Raw genomic sequence first — 16,529 nt, 5'->3', positions numbered from 1 at the left:
AGATTGTTCTACAAGTAATGAAAAATGCTGGTTTTCGAATGAGTGCAAAGGCGAGTTAATTAACTTTTCACGAGCTGGAAAACACTTTTATTACTACTAATTACTGTTATTTTTTCGTGTATCCAGTTTTTAAAGTTTAAAACAGACTTTCAAAAATAAGTTTTAATTCAAATTTAACAAAAATGAAAGGATGGAAGGGTGGCAGCAAATTATTACAAACTTATTCTGAACGTTAATAAAATTTATATATATTATATATTATATAAGCTTTCCAATTTGCGTTTTCATACAGCGGTACTTCAGTATAAGTATGAATAGAAGCTTAAATCCATAAATCATTGTAATGAAAAAATTAGCAAAATAGGTACTCTGAAAAATCACATTTTTGACTTAAGGGTATCAAACAAATTTCAGTATAGTGCAAATGCAATGTATTTTTCCAAACACGATTACTCGAAAACTATTTGAGTAAATTGCTTTCTGTTTTTGCATATGAATCTGTTCAACGTGCACTATGTTGAGTGCTATATATAATTTTTGTAAAATGATTCTTTAATGACTTTTTGATTAATTAAATATGAAAACTTGGCTAAAAGTGAAATAATTTTTAGCACTCCACATGCGGAGACTAATTTTACATAATGTCGATCAAACCGATTTTTTTTAAATTAATAGTTTTTGAGAAATCGTGTTTGGAAATTTTCATATTCGAAGCATGTTATCCTTGTCTAGCAGTGACATCTCTTTTCTCTGTACCAGAGAGGTCTGTCTGGTAGGTAGAAATGCGGGTACCATAAATCAATTTTGTAGCCGAAGGGATAGTTTATTGTAAACCCAGTTGACATACACCTAGTTAAGTTTATGGTCACATTATGAAAGGACCGGGCAGTCTAATCCTTGCGGTTGGGGACCATAAAAATAGGCGCACGCCAATTCAACCATCGTTCAACTTTCTACCTAGAATTTTCTCGGCTGCAGTTTACAACAGCCAGTTTTATTTCTAAGGGTGGTTTGACTTAAGCCATTAAATGTTTACTAGGTATATGTCAACTGGGTTTACTATACAACTGAAGCTTTTCCATAAACACACAAAATTTTAAATTTGCCTGAAACAAGATTTTTCTCTTTCATTAAAACTGAACGTAGCTTTGAGGATAATTATTTCAAAATTATGAACTTTATATCTGATGAATTAGGATTTTAAATTGTTTTAGAATAGTTTAGGTGCTAAATAGTTGCCATTATCTTTATTTTTTTAAGGAGATCTTGAACAAATTTCAATATAAGGCAAATTCAATGTATTTTTCCAAACACGATTACTCGAAAACTACTTGAGTAAATTGGTTTCTGTTTTTTGCATATGAATCTGTTCAACGTGCACTATGTTAAATGCTATATACAATTTCTGTAAAGTAAATATTTAATGACTTTTTGATTAATTAAATACGAAAACTTGGCTGAAAGCGAAATAATTTTTAGCATTTCACATGCGTAGCCTTTTCAAAATTCACACATACATATTTTGAGAACAACCAGACAGTAGTATAACGTCTTGATGTCAAAATTATGACTTAGGGGTGGTGGAAAGACTGAAAAATTTCTCGTAATTTAAAGGTATTAAAAGATAGATCAATCACTAAAACAACAGAATATAATTATTATTTATAATTATGTTCACAATTTTTTGTTACATTTACAAAAATCTTGGACAAAATTCGAAGATCTCGGTGCATATATTAATTCTTCGATTTTTGCAATTACACAAATCCCACCTTTTCGGGAAAAAATTAATTTATTTATGATGATAAACATTAAATAATAATAATGAGATATTGTAAATATTAAGTTTTATGAGTGAAATTTGTAAAGTATCAGACTTAATAATAATGAGATATTGTAAATATTAAGTTTTATGGGTGAAATTTGTAAAGTATCGGACTCTACTAAATATCAAATTATTTAAGATTTACTGGCCATGGGCAATAATAATTTGGCCATCAGTGCAGTCAAAACTATTAGCTATTGTCCTGACCACAAGATGATGGTACAGTTTCCGCAACCGAATAGTGATTTTATGACTTAATTGGGGTACTCACTGCACAAAGGGACTAAACCACCGCATTAGCTGACTCTTATATCTTGTTATTTATGACCGGCCCCGGCAAAATTGACCACCGGTTTATCGCCGTCTCAGGGTAGTTTAAAGATTTGGAGAAACAATTGGATGCAGGAGCCTTGGTAGTTGAGTAGGAAAACAGTACATTTTCGGGGTGCATTTTAAATTTTCAAACAATTTGGATATACTACCTGGTTGCTTTTTAAAAAGCGACTTTGTTTCTTAATATATTTGGTTATACAAAGAGTTAAAGATAAACTTCTCATTACGGAAGATAATTATGTATTCCTATCATTTAAGGGAAAGAGATAATCTTAGGTTTACCTAATAATGGTGACTCAATTGCTTTGTAAGTATCTAATAGGAGTAATAATTATTACTTCTCATTAGGGTACAAATCGGTATGTGTCATTCATCCCTCCCAATTTATTTCGGGACTTAATGACATTGGAGCCTTATTTAAAGTTATTGCTAATATTTCTTTGCAACAGTTGATCTTTGACTGAATATCACTACGTGCTAGTGTCTGTTTCATAGCGAAAAAATGTGGCAACCTTGGTTGGAATCAGCGGAGAATCTACCAAACGGAGAAGACGTAATCGTAATCGATGATAGTGACGAAGAGGCTGATGATGGTATGTATTATTTCAAATTTTTAGACAGAAAGTTAAATGTTTTTCCTTGAAGGTGTTGTCAGCGGACAATCAAGCACTGGCAAAAAACGAAAACACTTCGGCGAAGGCGAAAAAATTCTCATCAAAAATGTTTTCCACGGACTAAAAGCCAAAAATGCACCAGCCCCAATTAAATTAACAGCCGAGTTAACAAAAGTTCCGTACAGCACAGTGCACAAAATTATTCATGCTGACGAAGAAGACCTAAAACGAAAAAAAACTAGTAGGCCAAATATTTGCACTAAATTTAGTGAACACGAACTTTTGGAAATTAAGCGAATTATATATAAGCTTTACAAAGAGAACGTACTAACTGTGGAATCCATTAAAGTATCACTCAACGAGGGTGAAATTCCGTTTAATTATTCAGATTCTGCTCTACGGATGTTATTACATAAAATCGGTTTCACCTACAAAAAAGGTGGTGTACGGAATTTATTGGGAAAATTAGAAAATATAGAAATATAGAAGGTAGAAAAAGTTTCGTCTACTTCGACGAAACTTTTTTTGATACCTATGACGTAGTCACAAGAGGTTGGGTTGACGATTCGGGTAATTGTATTTTGGATGCACCACCATCGAGAGGCAAAAGGATAATTATTTTATTGTTTGGTAATTCGTTTATATAAATATTAATTGTACTATTGATATGATGAACATTTAAAGAAAGAAAAATGCCTAAGTTGCCTGTAATTTCCTTTCTAAGACAGTTTACAGAATGTCGGATATATCGCAGATTTTTCTTTTTTTTTTTCGTTATTCGCATTGTCGACGAATAAATAAATTGTTGCCAGTAAATGGATGTATATAAAGACCAAATATTTTCAAAAAATCTGGAACACAAGGAAGTGAATTCAAATAATGACAAACTTGCGCAATGCTGCAGAACCTACCCCCACTTTGAAATTTTTCAATTTTAAGAAATTTTACCCTGCACACTTTTATTTGGCTTCTTAGCAGTATCTAGTTTGCATCCCGATTTTTTCTGATTATTTAGTTTGATTTTTTTCGTAGTATTAATTAGTAGCCTTTAGTTTATCTTTAAAGTAGTTTTAGTGTTGTCTAATTTCAATTTATTAGTGTTATAGTTAGAGTATGTTTTAGTATTTTTAGTTTATATTATATTTTTTTAGTTAGGTACTTGTGTACTCATAGTTTTATTAAAAATTTAGTTTTAATAACTCTTCATTGCTTTCATACTTGCCTGCTTTTTCTCCACTTTTGTGTAGTTTAGTGCTTGTTTTATTGTTTCTTTTCCCCCGCTCTTTATATTTTTCAGACAATTTTTAAAATGGCAGGTATGTTTTTTATTTTTATTTAGTTTTGTTTATTTTTTATTGAATTATTTTTAGCTGGAAGAACGTTTGCCCCACAATTCATTGTTGAGTCGGCCGAAATTCTAACAAGAGCCCAAATTTTAGCAGACGAAATAGATTACGCTTCCCTTGTTTTTGCAACAAAATTGGATTGCATGTTTTTTAAAGATTATTGTTATTTTTACTGTTCTCAATTTATCATTATTTATAATTCAAAATTCTTTAGGATGATATTGCCAGGAACAATTATAGTGTCTGATGGATGGAGGGCACCACTTTGTGGATCCTCAAGATCCTGATGTCCACACTCAAAACGCAGAAAACATGTGGATGAGGGCGAAAATGAAGTTGCGGCGACAGTTTGGCACCCCCCAAGCCCTTTTCGTCTCGTATATGCATGAATTTATGTGGCGAAACAAATTTAAAAAAAAACACGAATATTTTCGGGCAATTTTTACTGTGTTTAATTGATCAATATCCTTTCGTATAAAAATATGTAATAATATATAATAAAATTGTTAAAAGTATCGTCTGCTTATCATTCTCATTTTGATTGCACAAGACAAACTTCTCACCACAAAAACATAATATGTACGTATGTTTAATTAAAATCTTAACACATGCAGGGCAGGGGAGCATAAATATTCTCATTAAAAAACTTTAAACTGAACAAACTTAGATATTAATTTAGTGCCCTTAAAACGGATTCAACACATTCGCCGTCAATAATTCAAAATTACATATGTATATTTTTTATAATCCAATTAATTATTTATTAAGTGGGATGCGCGAGCACTTTTAAAATCCACAGTCTTCAGCAAGAATTTTATAAAGTTAGGGTTTTTTAAACTTTTCCCCTTTCAGGGTAAAATAGGGTACAGTGCAATAGTTACCCTTGAAAAAGTGCACAGTAAGTTTTGCAAGGAATTAAATATTTATATATATATTAATTAAAACTTTTAACAGAATCGTTGGCTAGAAGTCTGATGTGGACCTCCTTAGAAGAGACACCTGAAAAAGGAGATTAAGTCCCCAACCAAAGCTCCAAAAAACTGAAACTCAAAAGGGTTATAGGGGACCAAGAGTAAAATTATCCCCTACCTCTGACTGTAAGTATGAATTTAACGTTATAGTGTTTCATTCATAATCAGTAATTAGCTAGTTTTTCATTAAAATCACTAGAACGTGGTTCGGGTGTTTAAATTTCTTAAGTGGATAATACGTGATAAAACTACGAATTTAAATTGTTGTGTAATAAATGTTAATTTAGAATTCTTCAGTATTTTGTTTTATTTAGACATAAAAGTCAACCAAAAGTAAGTTTCAAAAGTTCTTATCGTTATCCCTCGTTATCTGTTTTTGCTCAATTTGAGTTCAGATTCTAAAAATATTACATTTTAAAAATTAATTCTACTTTTAGAATTTTAAGTATTCCATCAGATATTTATTAAGAATTAAATGTTGAACTAAAAGCGACAAAGCTTGTTGATAGTGTCAACAGTAGCCAATTAAAGCCTCAAAAAAGTAAAATACTGAAGTGCGCACTTAGCTCGAATTCTTCACACATTTCTTTCTGGCGTTCTGCTATTCCTATTCTTGAGTCTATGTACTTCATTTCACCTTCTACACAACAAACTACAATCATACTTTCTCTTTCAAAATGGCGCCAAGAGCTTTCAACCAAGATCCATTGGAAAATTTCTTTTCATGCGTAAGAGCCTACGCAGGGCCGAATTCTAAACCTATATGTTCTTCTTTCATTTCCACTATTAAATCTGTTCTTATTAATAACCTTGTTTCTTCTCGTTCTGTTGGAGCTAACTGCGAGGCCGACGAAACGGTTGGATACTTAGACACATTAAAAAGCTTTATCGAAGTAAAAGTAGATTTGGCAATTTTTGCCCCCCATGTTCATGTGGATGAGACAAGGGATTAGGACTTTGCGACTGCTTATGTCGCAGGTGAAATAGGCAAAAAAATCGGAAGCAGTTGCTTAAATGCTCTGAATGTCTTAAAATTCATGAAACAAAACACCAACTGCCACAGGATACATTAACAGCGCTTCGAAATTATGGACTACACAACCTTGTGCCACCTAGTACTCAATTTACCCAATATGCTAGAAATACGGCAATGATTTTTTTGAATCGTTCACCTTATTTGGTCATAAAGTATAAACTAAAGGAACAACTGTTGAATTTGGATGAAATACCAGATCCTTGGCCACTATTTTGTTCTTCTCATGCAGATAATATTCCAACATTTATGAATATTTTAGGAAATGTTGATATTTATTACTATGTATTAAAGGTTAATTGTATTTTAAGAGGACAGGATTTGAGACGGGTTGATGATGACCCCGTCTCAAAATTAGCTCACATGAGTTCTCTAAAATCTAGAAAACGATAACCAAATACATAGTAATAAATAACAGCATTTATTTTATGTTTGTACATACATTTTTTGTAGATATTTTTTGTATATAGTATAATTATTTAAGTTATACAATTGACCTATGTAGTCACCATTTTTACGTATACATATAACTAGGTGGCCCTCGGCAATCCGTAAATCTCGCTTTTTTGTGGATCTTGTTTTTTCGTGACCATCTTTGTTTTTATAGTATACTAAATAAGAAATCCCAAATTAAAATCAAAGACCACGGAAAAGCGAGGTCCACGAAAAAAGCGAGATTTACCAATTTCCGAGGGCCATCTAGTTCCATATATTATTTGTCTTTTTTTTAAATGGTCAAGGAAACTCTTTCTACTCCACAACCCCTAGTCCATTATAGGAGTAGACCGCAATACGAACGGTGGCGCTACATGTTCAAAGACACTTTTTGTAGTGCGCATGCACGTCTAATCTGACTAATAGCCATACTTTTGCCAAAATTTAAATTTCGGAGTTTTAAAAAAATTAAACACAATCATGAACTACCCCATACCATCAGTAGTTTGTGCTGCGAGTGATCTCCTAAACAGGAATGGTGAGTGGTTTTATTTGAATTGTATTTAGATGTATAGTTCAGCCAAGTTACGGCCAGTTTCATAATCTAATTTAAAAGCTCCTTTAGCTTAAAGGGACTTTTAACTCAAAAATTTTGTTTCATAATCTTAAATGTTCCTTTAAATCCTCCTTTAACTTAAAGGACCGACATCGACCATTTAACTGCTAAAAGGCGCCTTTAAAGCAATTCTAACCTCAAAAACTGCTCACATTTGTGCGTTCGGATCTACTAATTCTTTGATACATCTACGTAAACTGACTTTTTAGTTAATACAAATTAAACATTTAATATTTATAATTTCTAGAACCAACCGGTTGGCACACTTCATTAAACTTGTTTAAAAATGTATTAAATAGAAAATGCTGTTTCCTTCAACTTTTTGTCTTTATTGGCTGACCATCGAACAAATCTAAAAGATCCGGTCTACGATGAGACATTTTCATAAAATTTTGGTCTCACATAACGAAAATCATTGTGAAAAGTATGAAATTTGTTCGTCTTGCTGTTTATAAGATAATCGGAATACTAAAACTAGCCTCAAATAGCTAAAAACATCCCTTGCATTTTTGCTCCAAATGTTGAAGTACCAAAAATTAAAAACAGGTACCATAAATTTATTATTCCAACACTACATACAAGTTCAAACATGTACTTAGTAGCTATGTAAAAAAAAAAATCACTTACTACTATCCATACTCAAACAGAATTTTCAAAGTTCCCGGTTGATTATGCGAACATTAACACGAAACTCCCTATTTTTAGTGAAGTTTAGAATGTGATTTCCCCTAAAAGCGCTTTTAGTTAAAAATTCGTCTGTCACTGTTTATGAAACAGCGGGCCGCTTTAAAGGAGCTGTTAGCGTAAAGGTACCTTTTGTTAAAGGCGCTTTTAAGGCCCGATTACGAAACTGGCCCTTAGTCTGAACCGCCATAAAATCATAAAAATTAGACGGCAACCGCAACCGGACAGTTTGCGGTATTTTGTCATTTATGACGAGACATCTTGCCTGTTTAGGGATACTGTTCTTATCGCAGGGTGCAAACTTGAGGAAATAAACCCTCATTATGTGCACTTGAGAATCTTTTGAAGCTGTCCCGTTGCGGTAGCCCGCAAATTTTTATACTTTTATGGTAGCTCAGACCAACTTGGCTTAACTATACCTACTAATATTTTATTTTGTTGTAGTCTACCGATGAAAATATCGCCGAAAAAAAGTAAGTTCTTAATTTTAATCACTATAATAATTACAAAATTACTCCACGGGCTTGTTTTTCCAATTGTTAGTTAACTGGTCATGACCGCCATTTTGTTATTTGAGGCTACTAATCAGTTAATGAAAGTTTAGCAAACATGGAAACTCAACCAAACAGTTAAAATTGAAATGCATTTTTTTTGCAGTGATTCTTCTTCTGATAATAATAGCGATTATCAGTTTCCCCCAACAAAGAACAAACGTAAGTTTTTCAATGAATTATTATTATTATTATCGGTAAAAATTCATTTGATTATTCCAATCATAGTCACAGTCACCAGAATGAGGATGGGCCAGTAAACCAGTGGTGGAGGAGGACGTTCCAAATGTTCTCCGACAGGGAAGCTGGCCCTAGCTGGCAAAATCCGAAGGAGAAAACTGCTGATGGGAAGACAGGCCCCTGCAATAAACAAAACAATCCCAACATAAAAACAAAACACGCTGAAGTAAAAAAATTTTATACTTGATATTTGAGATTATTAAATGTTGGATATCTAAATATTTCTTTGCAAATCTGCTATGTGCAATTTCGTTTTGAAAGTAAAAATTTTTGTTTTCAGAAAAAAGATGTGGAGACAACGCAAAGCAAAGCAACGCTCTGCAGCAAAGGTTTCCGGCAACGTGTCATTAGAGAAACGCACTTACGTGCTAAAGAATTGTTCCAACATTACTTTTAATTCATTAAAAGTAATGTTGGAACAATGTTTTATTAATTATACATACGTAGCTTAGATTTAAATTCGATATAGTTTAGGTTTATATTTTTTTAATAATTTAATAATATAATTTTTTTAACATTAATAGATCTTGATGTGTTTTCTGTTGCTTAATTATTTTTTTTTTATTCAATTAATTTTTAGACGTGCTTTTTTATATTTGTTTTTAGTTGTCTAGCAGAATTATATATTTTTTGTTGTATTTTTTAGAATGTTTTATTATGTTTGTTTTTTAATTTTTTAACAGAATTATTTATTTTTTGTTGTTTAATTTTTTTTTTTATATATTTTTAATGAACTTAAATTTTTATAGTATTTTTTAGAATGGTGTTTTTTTTATTAGTTTTATAATTTTCTGACAGAATAAACATTTTATATTTTTAATTTTGAATTTATTTTATATCACTGTCGGTCGCAAAGTTCACAGTTTTTCTCATGAAACAGTTTGCGCCTGTACTGATGAGTTTGTAATAACTGTAAAGCAACATCTTCAGCAGGCAGTCATCGAAAAGTCCTAAAAAATGCGTTTCTAGAAATAAAAATCGAAATCGAGAAAAGATGTTTTTAAAATCGTATATGGGCGTTTGACGAATTTATTTTCTAGGCTTCGAAATTGGTTTAGGGTCAGCAAGCTTAATATAAAATGACCATCGCATGTTTGGATCAAATTTTCTCAAAAACGGGCTTTACATTTCGAACTAATTAAACGGGTTTACTTTATTTTTTTTTTTTGCTGAATTTCATGGCTCTTATAGGCGGAGAGAACATACACAGAACGATTTACGAAATATTAAAAAGAATCGTTACACCACAGGCAACATTGCTGTTTAGCGCTACTGATAGCATTAAATTTAAGCACTGTGCTTAAAAGTAAATTATATGTAATTTTCTCAACGCAGTTTAAACTTTTGTTTCTAATTTTTAGAAGCTGTACGTCGTCGCTTTGAGAGTGCCTCCGGTCTAGAAATCAATAAATCAATTGTTAAATTTTTTGTTTCTAGAAAAAACCGATTAAAACAATTAAATTAAATTAATATTATACAGTATGTCCCCGGATTGAGTTCACAAGAGGAAAAAAAACGTTATTTTTCATTTTACAAAAAAATTACAAAGGAATAATATTTTTTGCTTGATTTAAAATAAATAAATCTTGAATTAAAACTTTAATATTATCAAGCTGTGTTCTTAAAATCGAAAAAAACAAAAAATAACGAAGAACTTTTTTTATTTTTAATTTTAAAAAATGTCAAAGGAATGAAATTTGTTCTTTATCTCAAACCAAATTCCACTATTTGATGGACCCAAAGTGGTGATTTTGTAGATTTTGTGCTCTTCTTGGCGAATTCAAGCCAGAAAACAACGAAAATCAACCTGTTTTAGCACCTAGTTCAATTCTAACTCGTAATTCTTTAAGACTGTTTCGAATTTTCTCAATTACTGTTAAGGATGCAATTGCATTTCTTTTCCAATTTTTTAATACTTAATCATTATAGGCTAAATTTTCCTTTAATGTTGAACGCACTATTTGATATTGTTAATCCACAGCCTGCTATTATTTAAATACGATTACAAAATTTAATAACAAAAACAATGAAAAAATTAATTTTAAGAGTACAAACTAATAATTTTGAAATTTTAATGTCAAATTTATCTGTTTTGAAATAAGCAAAAAATGTCACTTCTTTGTCATTTTTTTGTAAAATGGAAAATAAACTTTTTTTCCCTCTTGTGAACTCAATCCGGGGACATACTGTATATGCATTTTTATTTTACTGCAAGTAGTTGTAACATTTATATTCATTTAGTTAATTTTCTTTTTTTTTAATATATATATATTTAAGTATTACCATGTTTATTTATTTTTTACCGTCACGCAGTGTCGTAAATTCGTGCTACGATAAGTGTAAATTATAAACTGGTACTTTAACACTGCCAAAAAAATTTTATTTGGTCAAAATTGGGTTACAATAATATAAAAAAATTTGGGTCCTTCTTTAGAAAAGAATGCAAAAAGCCAAGAGCACATCGCTTGTACTTGCAGATAAGTACACAAAACATATCAACTCTGATAGACAGCCTGTCAGAACGAAATACTAAAATTTAAATTCAGTTAAAAAAAAATAAAGAAACTGAAAAAATACTTGTTGACAGTTGTATCTTTCTTTCTAATCAGGAACTATCGTTTCGCGGAGACAACGAAAGTCGAGAATCATTGAATAAAAAGAATTTTAAAGAAGTGGTTTTATTAATGTCTAAACGAAATGATATATTAAAGAATTTCTTTCATAATAATTCAATTTTTGGATTCGATTGCTTAAGTTGTAATTCAAAACTAGAAATAGAAATTAACAATTCAATTATTTCTTCGTGGCAGGTAGATGAGATGACTTATAACGTGTCGTTCTCAACTTTTGGTAATTATTAGATATGTTAAAAACGGAGGGAGTGCTTTAGAAATTTTTGTTTGTTATTGTTATCAAAACCCCAAAATTCGATAGTCAATTTTTCGAAAAAAAATTCCGACTCAATCGATGAAAATTTTTCAATTTTTTTTAATATTGGCCATAACACGTAAACTATTTGTCCGATCGATCTCAAATTTAGCCAGTAGATTGATCTCGAGCTTCTCTTTCGATTTCTATTTGACTTGAACGTAGAAGGAGACTGTGTGACTACATTTAATTGTATTAAACTACCACAGGAGGTATCTGTTTAGATTATGTATCTTAAGCATGAAATGCTTTTATAGATCTATAATCTTCAAGAAAACGACGAAGAAAATGACATTGCTTTTGCTGAAGAAGGTCAAGGTGATTTCGTGGAAGAAGTGGATGTTGCAGAATTGAATAACCTCAAAAGCACTAAGGGGTCGATTTCAAGTGCGACTTGCGTTACTGCAAATCCCATTTGCAACATAGCAACGCCAATCACATTGCTCATACCTTGGCAACGGTTGCAAATTTGCGTTAACGCAGTGACTTGAAATCGACCCGTAAGACCTTAAATTTGCCAACTGCCTCAAAGAATTGTAACGATGAGTGTGCAGGTCGAACATAAGTCTCCGATGTTGGTAAAAAAGGAGAGCAAACGCGTGAGCGCTCATAGATTAAGGCAATTTATGAATTAGAATTTCGTTAAGTATACCTTATAAATATGTAAAAAATTAATACATAATTTCATAATTATTATTGTATCTGTATAAATCCATATAAAATGAAAATTGAAAAACTGAAATTGGAAGTAAAGGTGGAATTTTGTGGAAATACTGGAATTATTTAGAATTAGATCAATCATTTTGGAATTATCTAGAATTGGTGGAATTTTTTTGGAAGTGGAACTTTTTGTACACAAAAACCCAAAGTGCACAACCCCCCAGTAACGAGCAAACCTGCTTAATTTAGGAACCTTGGGCACCACCGCCTGTAAAGAATGCAACCTCCCACTCTGGAGGATCAACAAACCGTGTCGGTCCATTTAAATACCATTGAAAGAGTTGTTTAGATGCAATATTTAATTATTTTTTGTATTGTAGTTGGGTTGCAACTTCTTAAAATGTATTGATTTAATGATAATTTTGATCAGAGAATGGTACATGTTTAATTTCAGCCAGAATACATAAGGATATCTCTTTTAATTTTTGGCATATTAAGTTAAACTTTGATAAAATTGTGAAGTTCTTTTTTAGGGATATTTACCTATATATGTGTTGCAACCAGCAATACAGTTGTAACTACAACCCCGGAGAAGGGGTGGTTTCCCCCCCACAATTGTTAAATTATAATCTTTTTAAAATGGTACAGAGTTGAAGTAGTACGTTACGAGACTCAGATACAGAAACTTCACTGGTACCTATGTACATATTGGGTTAAATACACAAGTTATTCCAAAACAATATTTTTATACCCTGGTCCTTCGAACAATACCTTCAACATCAAGGCACCTCAACGATCAAACATTGGTCCTTCGAACCGGATTCAAGGGTGCAACATTGGTCCATATCGAGCCGGATTTACGAATTCAGTGATTCAGCAAGAAAACTAGTGAAGTGAAAATTACAAATCGTAAAAAAAAACCGGCAGCAGTGGCAGGCATCTTCAAGGCACCACCCCGTTGATCACAAAACACACAATTCAGGGATACTCAGCGGCAGTGATCAGCATTCCTACACAATGGATCATCACCCGCAATTCCAACAACTCCACATCAGACAACCACCACAGCAAATTGGACAGACCAGGTCGTCAAAGGTTGGTGGACTTTTTCCTTTTCTATCCACTCCTTCATAACGGACATGCTTCAGTTTCATAGTTGCTCATTCATATCTATTGTTTGACATTGCATACATCGTTATTCTTTTAATATGCCACCTAAAGCCGAGCGTTCTGTTGCTTTGCATTCAAACTTCACGACTTTAACTGATCAATTGCAACGATTCGAGTCATTTTTAAATAATGTAAATAGCGACGAAGACGTCATCGAACTCGAATTGAGACTGACGCGAATTGAGCCAATTCTTGATAAATTAGATAAAGTGCAAACAGAACTAGATGCGTTAAAAGCTGCGGTAGTTCAATCGGATGAGAGCGAAGAAAATGTCCAAGAGCAGGACTTATCAAATCCACGCGAAATGTATGAAAATTTATACTACAGTGTAATGAGACGTTCTCAACACTTCATTTCTAAATTTGAGCCTACAATTTCAAATCCAAATCATAGTTCACAAAACAATTCAAATGGTACGCAAGTTAAACTTCCAACATTAGACATTCCTCAATTTAACGGAGAAATTACGGAATGGCAAAACTTCTACAATACGTTTGAGTCATTAATTGATAAAAAATTTGCATTAGATGATGTACAAAAATTTCAGTATTTAAAATCGGCACTTAAAAAAGATGCATCCAATATCATTAGCGACTTAGCGGTTACCGCGGAAAATTACATGGTCGCCAAGGAATTGTTGATAGAAAGGTACGAACACAAACGTTTAATAGTTAAAAGTCATTTAAGGGCACTATTCGATCTACCAAATGTAACAAAGGATTCACCTAGTATTCTCAGAACTTTCACGGACAAACTAAATTCAAATTTAAAAGCTCTAGAGTCATTAAAAATAGACCAATGTTTGATCGTTGAGGTGCCTTGATGTTGAAGGTATTGTTCGAAGGACCAGGGTATAAAAATACTGTTTTGGAATAACTTGTGTATTTAACCCAATATGTACATAGGTACCAGTGAAGTTTCTGTATCTGAGTCTCGTAACGTACTACTTCAACTCTGTACCATTTAAAAAATTATAATTTAACAATAGTGGGGGAAACCACCCCTTCTCCGGGGTTGTAGTTACAACTGTATTGCTGGTTGCAACAATATGCAATATGTCGTGACGTTAGAATTATAAAGTTTTAAATGATTTTGGTGAAAATTCAAATTGTTTGTTTTACCATTTTTTTTAAACATTTTCTATCAAGTATAAAAATGAAGTAATTTGATATTTTAACAAGCCAAAATGATATTAATAGATCCTATATTTTTTTTAAATAAATAGTTAATAAATTGAAGAGATATCGTTGATAACGTAAACACTGATCAATTTAATGCAAATGTTAGTTAGAACCTTATAGTTCTCAGGTCGCGATGTATTTCCAATTTTTATTTGAACACATACAGTTCTTTTAAGCAGTAATACATTGTATAATAAGAATTGGCGAACCAAAATAAGCCATGAATTCTTTAGTACATACAATGTTGTCCATGCTCTCTTACACAATTTTGAAACACTTTCAACTTTAAATTTTGAGTTCCCACTAAGTATAAATTTATGTGAACTAAAAAATAAACAAAATCATTTATTTAACTGAAATGAACAAAATAATAATATTTCATTATCAATAATTAACGATCAGGTTAAAAAAATTAATATTTAAGGGGTTATATACAGTTAGAATTTTCAAAAATTCGTGTTTTTTTTTATTTTATTTTCTTAATGTACATATATTTAAGAATACACACAGAAAATTTCATATCGTTCCGGTGAGTATTTTCGAAGTTACACGCAAATTTTAAAAGGCGTTTCAGAGCGGTTGGAAGCATAAGGCCGGAGCGGCAGCGCTTACCTAGAACGCTGTCTCTTTTGCGCACCTACCTATGGTAAATGTTCCCTTCTAATGTATTTAGATGGGTAAAGCATCAGTGTGTTATTATCGTTTTTATACCCGAAAGGTAAATTTTAATTTTGCTCTCCCCAAACTGAAAAATATTTAAGAGTGGTAGTCAGTATAAGCGTATAAGCAGCTAAGCCAAGCAGTAAACTTTTGAGTTCGTTAAAATTTTATTTGTAATTTGAAAATGAAGGCTTCTAGAGAAATGAGAAAATCTCTTAACATACGTAAGTCGAGACCAAAAAAGCGAAAAAATGTTTATAATCCAAAAACAGCCGAAACGGATGAAAGTAGTTTCAGTGCCTCGGCAAAAAAATTTAAAGAACAAGAGGAAATCTTAGTTCCGCATGATCCGTCTGTTGAGTATCGCATTTTAAATTTTATAACAGTGTTTGCAGCAATTTCTGAATATGTGAAATGTAAGACCTGTGACGGAAATGTGAAGTTTCAAACTGCTTCTGAACGAGGACTTGGTTTTAAAATAGTTTTGCTGTGTGATAAGTGTGCAGATCGTAACATAAATTCTAGTCCTTTTGTCGCGCATTCTTATGAAATAAATCGACGATTTTTATTTGTCATGAGAGTCCTCGGATTAGGGTTAAAAGGTGCAGCAAAATTTTGTGGATTAATGGATATGCGGGCTTTTATATCACAGTCCACTTACGATTTAATAATTAATAATATTCACTCCAGTGTAAAAACAGCCACCGAAAAACTTTTTCAACATGCTTGTACTGAAGAAAAAAATTTGACTTCCGAACATCAAGGAGATGAACATTCGACAGAATTAACTGTATCTGGCGATGGCACATGGAAAAAACGAGGGTTTACTTCCTTGTACGGTGTGACATCATTAATCGGATACTATTCTGGTAAAATCATTGATATTGTTGTAAAAAGTGCCTACTGCAAACTGTGTGAAACTTGGAAGAAGAAACTCAATACCGAAGAATACAATGAATGGTATGAAGAACATAAAAATACTTGCACTGCAAATCATTCTGGTTCTTCTGGCAAAATGGAAGTAGATTCAGTCGTTGAAATGTTCCAACGTTCATTGGAAAAATTTGGAGTCATGTACAAAAATTACATCGGAGACGGTGACTCTAAAACGTACTCGGGAATTTTAAAAGCTGCACCTTACGGTAATCAAAAAGTTGTGAAAAAAGAATGTATTGGACACGTACAGAAACGAATGGGCACGCGACTCCGAGATTGTGTCAAAAAAAATGTTGAAACAGTTGAAAACAAAATAGGAAAAAAAAAACAAAAAAAAAACTCTCG

The 16,529-nt window shown here is 32.1% G+C and overlaps 1 protein-coding gene across 1 annotated transcript in view; it reads right to left on the bottom strand.

Annotated features, from left to right (window-relative positions):
* Positions 1-8,654: 8,654 nt before the first annotated feature.
* The window catches only part of LOC148167651 (serine/threonine-protein kinase pelle-like), a 152,347-nt gene continuing 144,472 nt past the window's right edge, over positions 8,655-16,529 (bottom strand). The window contains exon 4 of the mRNA XM_088047862.1: positions 8,655-8,768. Coding sequence (XP_087903988.1) covers positions 8,720-8,768 — 49 coding nt within the window. The 3' untranslated portion in view covers positions 8,655-8,719. The remainder of the gene's footprint in view (positions 8,769-16,529) is intronic.

Source organism: Gnatocerus cornutus, chromosome 10 (assembly GCF_029298725.1).
Source record: "Gnatocerus cornutus isolate USDA-ARS CGAHR chromosome 10, icGnaCorn1.1, whole genome shotgun sequence".
NCBI classification, from domain to species: Eukaryota; Metazoa; Arthropoda; class Insecta; order Coleoptera; family Tenebrionidae; genus Gnatocerus; species Gnatocerus cornutus.
Note: the sequence above shows the minus strand (reverse complement) of the source record. Positions and strands in the feature narration are given on the sequence as shown.